Source organism: Mesoplodon densirostris, chromosome 18 (assembly GCF_025265405.1).
Source record: "Mesoplodon densirostris isolate mMesDen1 chromosome 18, mMesDen1 primary haplotype, whole genome shotgun sequence".
NCBI classification, from domain to species: Eukaryota; Metazoa; Chordata; class Mammalia; order Artiodactyla; family Ziphiidae; genus Mesoplodon; species Mesoplodon densirostris.
In genome coordinates this window covers 51,085,081-51,094,943 of record NC_082678.1, presented here as the reverse complement: position 1 = coordinate 51,094,943, position 9,863 = coordinate 51,085,081, and the positions used below count along the sequence as shown (strand labels likewise).

Genomic DNA, 9,863 nt, shown 5'->3' with positions numbered 1-9,863 from the left:
TCTCAGGCTCCCGCTGGCTTGGGGCGGAGTCCGCGGGTAGAGGATGGGAGTTTAAGGCCCGGGATTGCTGGAGGGCAGGCGGCCACAGTCTAGGGGCGGCACGGTGTCGACTTGCAACCCAGCTGAGAGGAGAGGCGCCACCTGGGAGGGTGAGAGCCGAGCCGGCCCATGCCCTAGGGGAAGGGATGGACGGGTCCTGGGCTGAGCAAAGAGAGTCCCTCCCAGTCCTGGGGAAAAGGCGTGGGACGGCGAAGGGAGGTGGAGAGCTGAAATCCTCCCCTGGGGGTGGGTGTCAGAATCGGTCTTGGTTTCTCGATAGTAGGGAGGGGTACGGGCTGGGGAAGACTCTACACTGGCCACGGAGAGGTTGGGTCTCGATGAATTTCCTCAGGCCCTTTGGATAAAGCATAAGATTTACACCTTGGGTTTCTGCTAGATCCGCCCTTTCTAGCCAAGATCGGCTCCTCCCCTCGCCATCCCCAGTATGACGAATTTCTGGGACCTTCTTTCCTTAGGACCCCACCTTGTAACACCGCCGTGGTTGTTTGTCCTTTATTCGTCTTGGGTTGCCATTCGCTTCGCCGAGTGTGACACGGATACGCCCCTAGCATCCCCAAATATCCACACCCAAAGTCCGGAAGGAAGAGCATTGAGGCTCTCAGTGGAAACTTCATTCTCACCGGAGTTACTTTCTGGGGCGTCACCTGCCACAGGATTCCTGGAACCCATTGGCCTGGGCGGAATCTGAGCCGGTGGAATCTGAGCTGACGTCATCCAGGGGCTCAAAGCAATTGCTTTGTTGGAAAAGAATAGATTAGCTTGGATTTGTCTTCCTCTATGGGCAGCTGCCTAGCCTTTAGTGAGCTCCTTTTCTCTGATCCTGGGGAAATTGGGCTAGACACAAAATACATAGGGAATTTGTTAAAACCTGTTAAGGGGTGGATTTATTCCTTTGGGGTGGGCAGAGGAAGGTAAGGTGACCTCATACTATTCAAGGTGACTTACCGATTGGGCAATCTGCTGGTGGGGGCTCATCTCATCCGTACATGACAAGCCACCAAAGGAATTCAGTATTTCATACAGCACCTGCCCTGGGCCTCCCTCGGACATTCCTCCCAGGGACCTACCTAAATCTTTTCGGGGACAATTGCAGTCTAACAAACTGACAAGTACTTTTAAATGTGCATAGCATTGTGGTAAGCACTGTTTGGAGAGTGGAGCAGTAAACGTGGGAAAACCAGTGCACTTCTGGGTTACACTTAAAAGAGAGAACGGGGTAAACTTCTGCAAGTTCTGATGATGAAATGAGGTCATTTCGCTTTTCTTCTGATTTCATTACCAGCACTGCAGTCCAAGCCTTCATCATCTCTTGCCTAGACTACTGCTTCCTCCGGTCTTCCCACTTGGTCTCTTGCACCCTTGCGGTCCATTCTCTACACAGTAGCCAGAGTGATCTCAGATCATATCACTCCCCTGCTCTGAACCCTACAATCGATTCCCATTGCAGTTAGTATAAAATCCAAACTCTTCAGTATGATCCGGCCCCTGCCTTCCCTGAGTTTACATCCAGCCAACTTCCCCCTACTTTCTATGCACCAGCCATCTTGGCCTTATTTCTATTCCTAAAATTTGTGTCTGACTGAGGAACTTGGCACTTACTCTTCCATCTGTCTGGAATGCTCTTAGAGCTCAGCTGGAAAGTCACCTTCCCAAAGAGGCTTTCCCTGGCTCCCCATCTAAATTAGTACCTCTTCCTAGTCACTCTCTCTGTTTTATTATCTTTATTATTACATTTCTCACCTTCTGGAATTGCCTGCTTATTCATTCATTTTCTTGTTTGTTGTCTTCCCACTAGAATGTAAGCTTCACGAGGCTGACTTGTTTGTTCTCTTCTGTTATCCCCAGCACCTGGCACAAAGCAGGGGCACGATAAATGCTAATGCTTATTATTTTTTTTCTTGTTAACTGACATTATCATGCTTCTTTGAACTCCTTGAAGTCAAGGACAATATCTTTTCATCTCTTTATCCCTCCTGCTTAACTTGGTAGGTACTCAATATTGTTTTATTGCCAAATGAATTAAATGAGCTGATATATATTAAATGCCTAGAATAGCACCTGGAACATAATAAACATGCAAAAAATGTTTGCTTTTTGTTTTCGTTCAGTGAATGAATTTTAGTGATTCTTTAGAAAGCCAAAACACGTATAGAACCTAGATCATAAGGGGTGATCTGGCTTTGCCCTCCTCTGCTTTGCTTGCTTCTCCCTCCTGTGAACTCCCGTCAGTGTTTCAGTTTCCAAATCACCTAATTGTTTTTAAATTTATCATCTGGTCTTTTTTGGCCCTTTCTCCCCATTGTTGGGCAGGAAGAGAGAAGGAGATAAGGCTGGACCCGTTCTCAGGAAAAAGAAGCAAAAATAGCCATCCTGTAGTTGTTCTATCCTGAAAAATGGTGACAATTTCAGGAACTTGGGACAGGGCTGATGCCAAAAAAGGGGGAGGTCAGGAAACCTTGGCTGGAGCTAGGGTAACCTCTGCCAGGAATACAGGCAGGCTTCCTCCAGCCTGGCTCAATCCATGTTCTCCTGAAGCTGCTGTTACTTGCCTTCCTGAAGCCAGACTCTGGGTGGTGCTCAAAGGAAGCACTGGTGCAGGCTGCTCCTGAGCCTGGAATCGTTAGAAAGGAAGTGCATCCTGTCCCTCAGACTCCTGGGAAACTCCTAGGCTGGCTGGATTCCCAGTAGGTTTGGCCGGAAATCTTGGATCCTGGGAACACTGAGAAGAAAACAACTGGAATCTGACTGGTGGATCCCCAGGGTGAGGACTTCTGCTCTGCCCAGTCTGTTCCTGGAGCTGCCTTTGATTAGCTCCAAGAGTTTACTTGGTCTCCTTGCCATCCAGGGCTGGGCCAAGTCTCAGGGAGACTGGTGAGGTGACCAGCATCGGGTTCTGGGAGACTGTGCTCCCAGACCTGGGTCCTGGTACCATGAAGAACAGCAGGAATGTCTTTTTTGCCATTGCCTAGGGCTTTAGCCTCGCCAGGGAGACTTGGGTTCATAAGGAGAGAATGACTGATTGGTCAGTGTTTCTCTTCCTGTTCCCTCCTGGCTGAGGGCTCTCCTCTGCTGACTCCTGTCTTCTCTCCCATCTCCTGCTCACAGCGCTGAGAGTATGAGGCTCTGGCCTCCACTGGCCACTCACTCGTGACCCTTCCACCACGGCGGGGCCTTCCAAGCCAACCTCCTGCCGTGTGGTGATCTACCTGCAGCGGGAGATGTCGGGGGATACCTGTCTGTGCCCAGCGTCAGGGGCCAAACCCAAGCTAAGCGGCTTCAAGGGAGGAGGCTTGGGCAACAAATACGTCCAGCTCAATGTGGGTGGTTCCCTGTACTACACCACCGTGCGGGCGCTAACCCGGCATGACACCATGCTCAAGGCCATGTTCAGTGGGCGCATGGAGGTGCTGACCGACAAAGAAGGTGAGGTGCTGGGGCTTGTTGGGTGGGGTGGGGAAGTTAGGAGAAGTTCCTGAGGAAGTGATTTCAGGGCGTGGCTCAAGCCTGGCAGATCTGGAATCTAGATTCATTTTTCCTGTTCACCTAGTGCAGGACTCCTTCACCTGGAGTTCTTAGTAGAGCTTCAGAATTCTTTGAAATTATGCATAGAATGTTGTGTATTTACATATTTTCCAGGGAGAAGATCCATACTTTTAAGATATTCACATATTTTATGGCCAGGGCCAGGTGTTTCTGTGTTGCCGGGAGGTGGGTCTGAGCACTCCTGAGCTTAGACGAACTCTGTGGGCCTCCGCAGAGCCTGGAGGGCCTGTGTCTCCCATGGTATTTGCCAGTTCTTGGCTTCAGGGAGGAGGGGTGAAAGGCAGCCATGGACTTAACAGCCGGAGGTTCTGTTCCCACTCCCGTCACCCAGTGCTGTGGGCTCTGTGCTCCTTATCACCTGCCACCAGGCTCGTCAGGTGGCCTTTGCCTGCTACCTGCTCTGAGGTACCTGGAGGCAAACAGTAACCCTCTGGGGCCTGTCTGAATCCCTAGGCTGGATCCTCATAGACCGATGTGGAAAGCACTTTGGCACCATTTTGAATTACCTCCGAGATGACACCATCATCCTCCCTCAAAACCGGCAAGAAATCAAGGAACTGATGGCTGAAGCAAAGTATTACCTCATTCAGGGGCTGGTGAACATGTGCCAGACTGCCCTGCAGGTACGGAGGCAGAGCTGGGCAGGTTGATGTGGTCAGGATGGGCCCCCTCCTTCACGGAGGTAGGGTCCAGTTCCTGGAAGGCTACATGGCAGGTACGATTGATGAGTCCAAACCTAGTTAGACACACCAGCTGTTGCCCAGGCCAAGCAAGCTGGCAGCCGGTCGGTTTATAAGGTGACGGACTCAGGCGGTGTGAGTAGACAGTGCTTCTAGTTTATCCGCCTAGATATCTGGATTTTAGGTTTCTGGGAATGGGGGTCTGCTTGCCAGCTGGCAGTTCTATTGCCAGGGGCCTCCTGTCTCTATCTGATGCCTCCTCAACAAGTAGGGGGTGGCCATGGCCGAGGGGCTCTGACGGCTCCTGGGGAAAGCCTGGCTAAGCCTGGCAAACAGAAGATCCCAAAAAGGTTCTTGGCTGTGTGTCACCCAGGACAAGAAGGACTCCTACCAGCCTGTGTGCAACGTCCCCGTCATCACATCCCTGAAGGAAGAGGAGAGGCTCATCGAATCCTCCACCAAGGTACTGGGACCTCCGAGGGATCGCCGAGGGCCGCGGGCTGGGGGTGCAGGCCCCTGGCCTTCATGCTCTCTTCCTTCACAGCCCGTGGTGAAGCTGCTATACAACAGAAGCAACAACAAGTATTCCTACACCAGGTAGGTGGGGCACCTGCTGAGGGGTGGGGTGCGCTGCCCAGGGAAGGGCCACAGAAGCAGCGGGGAGGGCTGAGCAGACAGAAATCGGGCAGCAGACCCAAGGGAGGCCACCTGCACGCCTGGCACAGTTGGCGTGAGTCTGGGTCTCGGGAAGAGAACAGAGTAGGAGGGAAATCAGAGCCGAGGCATTTGGAACTCATTGTGGGGCCCTGGCTGGGATGTAGATGGGACTGAACATGTAACAGCCTCTTAACGTGTGTCACGTCAGGCAGCGGGCCAGGTGTTTTCCCTGCATTCTCTATGGGCTGGAGGAAGGCTGGGAAGCCAAGGGGCTGGGACTCCTCCTCAGGCAGCCCTCGCTCTTCATAGCTGGGCCAGTGTCCCGCTTGTCCCCCAGTGGCCTCTCAACAGGCCATAGTTAAGTATATGCAGGACGCTGCAGGCTCGGAGACCCAAACCCTCTCAGGGACTCCCCGTGGGCAGACGTATTGCCAGCGTCACCCCCCACAGCCAGGGAAGGGGTCCTCCTGCTGAGATGGCAGCGAGCCTCCTTCCTTCCAGCCTGGTAAGAGGAAACCTCCCTCCCTCAGTCCTCTCTGCTTTAACTTAAAACCAACTCGCCCCCAAACGCGAAGGGGGCCCATGACCCTTTCTCTCGCTGTCCCTCTGGCATCTTGACTCTTCCTCGTTTCATGAGCACAACAGTGGAAGGGAGGAGAGATCCCGGCCAGCACCGGCCCCTGTGCTGGGACCTCCCTCACTCCCAGGCCCCGGGCCCTCACTCGTTTTTCAGCAACTCCGATGACCACCTGCTGAAAAACATCGAGCTGTTCGACAAGCTCTCCCTGCGCTTCAACGGCCGTGTGCTCTTCATCAAGGATGTCATCGGCGACGAGATCTGCTGCTGGTCCTTCTACGGGCAGGGTCGGAAGCTGGCGGAGGTGTGCTGCACCTCCATCGTGTACGCCACCGAGAAGAAGCAGACCAAGGTATGGGGCTTCTGCCTGCGTGAGTGGGGCTGAACCTTTCGCCACCGGGCATACATTTTGCTGTCTTTCCCAAACTTGCCGTGATGGTGCTGCTCAAGGACAAAAGCCAATGCGTGGGGTTTAGGGAATGGTATAGAACTCTGCTTTGGTCAGCTGAGAGGCAGGGCTGTTGACCAGCAGGGAACAGCCTGGTGCCATGGAAAGGACCGGGTCTTTGGAGTTGGCCCAATTCAGATCTGAATTCTGGGCCCACCATTTATCAGTTTTCTGACTTTGGATAAGCCATGTAAACCATCTGGGCCTCAGTTTCCTCATTAGAAATCTGAGAATGATAGTGTGAATTTAACAGAGCTGTTACGAAAATGAGACAGTTCTTAGGAGAAGCAGTGCAGGGCAGTAGAAAGAGCTGTTCAGATCTCCTCTGGCCCCTGCTGGTTGGGTGTTTCTGGTCAATCAGCTTAGCCTCTGCAGTGACAACGCAATGCCAGGCACGTGTAAGAGATTTGATAGGAGATAGCTCCCTCTCTTTGCCCCGGCTGCAAGCAGATGGTGCCTCCCTGGAGAATAGCTGTGCACCCGCCCCCCGCCACCAGCATGTTTTGGAAACAGCAGAGCATTGCTGGGGTGGAAGGGTAGCTCATCTGGGGGAGGGCTGTGTGCACGTGAAGGCCTCAGAGCAGCCAAGCTTTTATTTTTCGTTCACTGTGCGTCAGGCTCTCTGCTAAGCATTTTGCATCTTTCATGTAATGTTCACAACAACTCACTGAGGTAGATGTTAACATGTGGAAACTGAGGCACAGCAAGGTTAAGTCCAAGGCCCCACAGCTAATAAGCAGGGGAGCTGTATTTGTACCTAGGCCTGAAGACAGAGCCAAGGCCATAACCTCTACACACACTAGTCCATTGGTCTGGGATTGGGGGAGGCAGGGGGAGGGTGCTAGCGTTCCACGTCTCTGTGTCCGTAGAGTCCGTCTCCTCACGCCTCCTTCAGAAGAAGACCCCCACCCTCCCTCTTGAGATAGAAAGTCATGTCTCTTGAGAGAGTTCTGGAGGCCTTATGGAGTCAGCACAGGGCCAAGGGCCCTGACATGCTGCTCCCTCTTTGGGGTAAAACCTCATTCGGTCCTCTCGTCCCCCTTGCCCCAGGTGGAATTCCCAGAAGCCCGAATCTATGAGGAGACACTCAACGTTCTACTCTACGAGACCCCCCGAGTCCCTGACAACTCCCTATTGGAAGCCACAAGCCGGAACCGCAGTCAGGCGTCCCCCAGTGAAGATGAGGAAACCTTTGAACTGCGGGACCGTGTCCGCCGCATCCACGTCAAGCGCTATAGCACTTATGATGACCGGCAGCTTGGCCACCAGTCTGCCCATCGCGACTGACAAGACCCTCCTGGAGTCAGGGCACGAGATACCCTGTCTCCTCTCTTGTGGAACCCCGCCCCATTGGCCACCCCACGCTGCTGCTGCCTGGGGTCTCTGCTCCAGCACCCAGAGGCATGACAGGCCCTGCCTGGGAGGTCAGAGGGCCTGAGCAGGGGAGGGACTGCGTTTCTTTTCCCGGCTCCCTGAGCACTTCAGGATGACTGAGTCCCAGCCCCTTTGCTCAGCATCTCCCTTTCTGCCACAGGGAGCCGCTGCTGCCCCTGGGCTGAATGGACTGACCTGCCCACCCCGCTGCCAAGAGCATTCCCCTTGGCCCTTCGCTGAGCACCCCTTTGCTCTGCTGAAGGGCTACTTTAGGCCTCGGGGAGGCCCACGGGGAATGGGTTCGCTCTGTGGGGAAGGTGGCTTCTGGTGCTGTGGAGGCCCAATTTCTTACAGAAGGTGGGGCTTCTTTTTTCCTAAGGTGTTTAAGCACAGGCTTAATGAGTTTGGTTTTTAAAAAATAATCTAGGAAATGACTAGTTTTAAGTCTAATAATGAGGAGACTGGGTGTTTCTGCTCCAGGGTTTCAAGACCGTGGGTAAAACAGAACCCTTGGCCCTTCTGATGCCTTTGGGATCTGTTTCTGTAAAGCACTTTGTACTTTTATTCAGGAGATTTGTCTCCTGCCCTGACCCGCGTCATCCTTCTCTGATCCTAACCCCCTTTTCCCTGTAGAATCAATCTGCGGGAGGGGAAAGAAGCAATAAAAAAAAAAACTGACCATCTTTGGCTTTGCCAAACCGGCCAAGCCGCTGGCCCAGAGAGCGCTGAGGGGGTAAGGGTGTGTGAGTTAGGACCTATGGTCCTAATAACACCCCTGTAAGAAAGGATACTTTACCCCTACATCTTAGGGTCACATACTGGCTTCTAGAGTCTTACATGATTGCTGTCTTTGATTCTCTTGCCCTCGGCTCCAAGGCATGCTGTCCTCACTTACTCTAAACCCAAAGAGCCATCACGGGGGCGAGGAGCTGCTTGCAGCCAGGAGCATGAGCTGCAGCAGGAAGGCTGCGGAGCCCGTGGGCACCACACCTGCCTGCCCATCAGCTGAGGACAGCAAACACAGAGCCCCACGTTCCTGGAGGCCCTGTGCAGAGGCGGCTGTGCTTGGCCATACATCTCCCTGCCCTGCATCCATGCTATTGGTTTTGTGTCCTGGCTGGGGAATGGTGGTTCTGCCCAGTGGTGAGTCCTTGAACACAGGATAATGTGAGTAGCCGAAGAGCCTTGAAAGGTTCTTCGTTTTTCTTGTCGGGAACTTGGCTGTGGAGATGCAAGCACTGGCTCTTGGGCAAGGGTGCAAGTTCTTCTTCAGGGCTTTGGTATTCATTCACTTCTGTTTGGCTTGGCCCTTAGGAGGCTGCTTATCCGAATTCTTTTCCAAAAGAATGCCGCCAGTGAGGGAGCTGTTCAGCCAGCCTAACAAAGCAGCATAGCACTTAGCAGTACCCACTCAGTCAGGAAGGGACATAGCTTATCAAGTTCATGTCTCTTGACTACTCTGACTACAGCTAGGTGGCTCTTCACGGCTGACCCCATGAGCCTATGGGCAAATGCCAGGCCAGGGTTAGCAGACACTCACAAGGACCTGAAATGACATGGTGGGGCAGGGGAAAGGTGACTTTAATCAAGCGCTTTTCACTTGTCGCAGTCTTGAATGTATAAAGACTTCCAGGTGAGGCACCTTGGTGATCAGCTACAAACGGTTCTTCCAGCCTTCACTGGAGTAACAAGATGAAAACAAATCCATTTCTTTGACCAGATTCTGGCTTTGGCTTTGTGGCTTTCCCACAGCGACTGGAATGCTTCTGCTTGAGGCCCCTGGTCTGTTTCCTCAGCTGCCTTCCTGAAGCCCTTTAATACTCAAAGTCCCAGCTCCCTACTGAGGCATTTTAATGCTTGTCCTTTGACCTCCCCAGCCCCTGTAGCCTCTCTTTACTGCTTTGACATTCAGATCCTCAGCTGTCTCAGTGGTGAGTAGTCTTTCTGGGACTCTGGGCACTTATGTCGTCCAACTGAAAATATCTCTTTGGTCTTTAAATATTGAATACTAACACTGAACTCACTGAAGTAATCTTAGCTTTTAAAATCAGACTGTGGTGTAAGGGTTTGGGGTATTTTCTTTGAGTTTCCCAGCCCCACTTAGAAAGCAGCTCTTGGCTGTGTGAATTTTTCAACTCTGCGCAGCCCAGGGGAATGTAAACAAAAAGTGTGGATGAAGGTCAAACCTTCTTGTCAGTTTCTGAGAAAACTGGAAGCCTGCTGTTAACTACACGGACCAGGATTAGGTCCTAATCACTCTGTTACCTGACCAAGTTCTGCTTAAAGGATGGCACACGTCCTGACATGAGAGAACTTCTCCTTTATCATGTAACTACAATTCTTTGTTGCTCAGCGTAGGTGATGGAAAAAAAAACACTAATTTCTAATAAAACTGTGTTACACTACAGTGGTACAGAGCTGTGCTTACAGTGAGTATAGCTTGGTCAGCTCGCTGCTGTGGACATCATAATTGTATTTCTGTTCACCACCTGACCTTATGTTCTCACTGGGTCCTATGCCCCAT

At 52.3% G+C, this 9,863-nt stretch overlaps 1 protein-coding gene across 2 annotated transcripts; it reads left to right on the top strand.

Annotated features, from left to right (window-relative positions):
- The first annotated feature begins 15 nt into the window (after positions 1-15).
- TNFAIP1 (TNF alpha induced protein 1) lies at positions 16-9,752 on the top strand. 2 transcript variants are annotated; one of them, XM_060081936.1, is made up of 8 exons: positions 16-149; positions 516-859; positions 3,166-3,483; positions 4,057-4,226; positions 4,657-4,746; positions 4,828-4,880; positions 5,674-5,869; positions 7,016-9,752. In XM_060081936.1, the coding sequence occupies exons 3-8, from the start codon at positions 3,279-3,281 to the stop codon at positions 7,250-7,252; spliced, it is 951 nt and encodes a 316-aa protein (XP_059937919.1). In that variant the 5' UTR covers positions 16-149; positions 516-859; positions 3,166-3,278; the 3' UTR covers positions 7,253-9,752. The 2 variants fall into 2 exon arrangements, with proteins under 2 accessions (XP_059937919.1, XP_059937918.1); XM_060081935.1 differs by lacking the exon at positions 516-859.
- Positions 9,753-9,863: the final 111 nt, after the last annotated feature.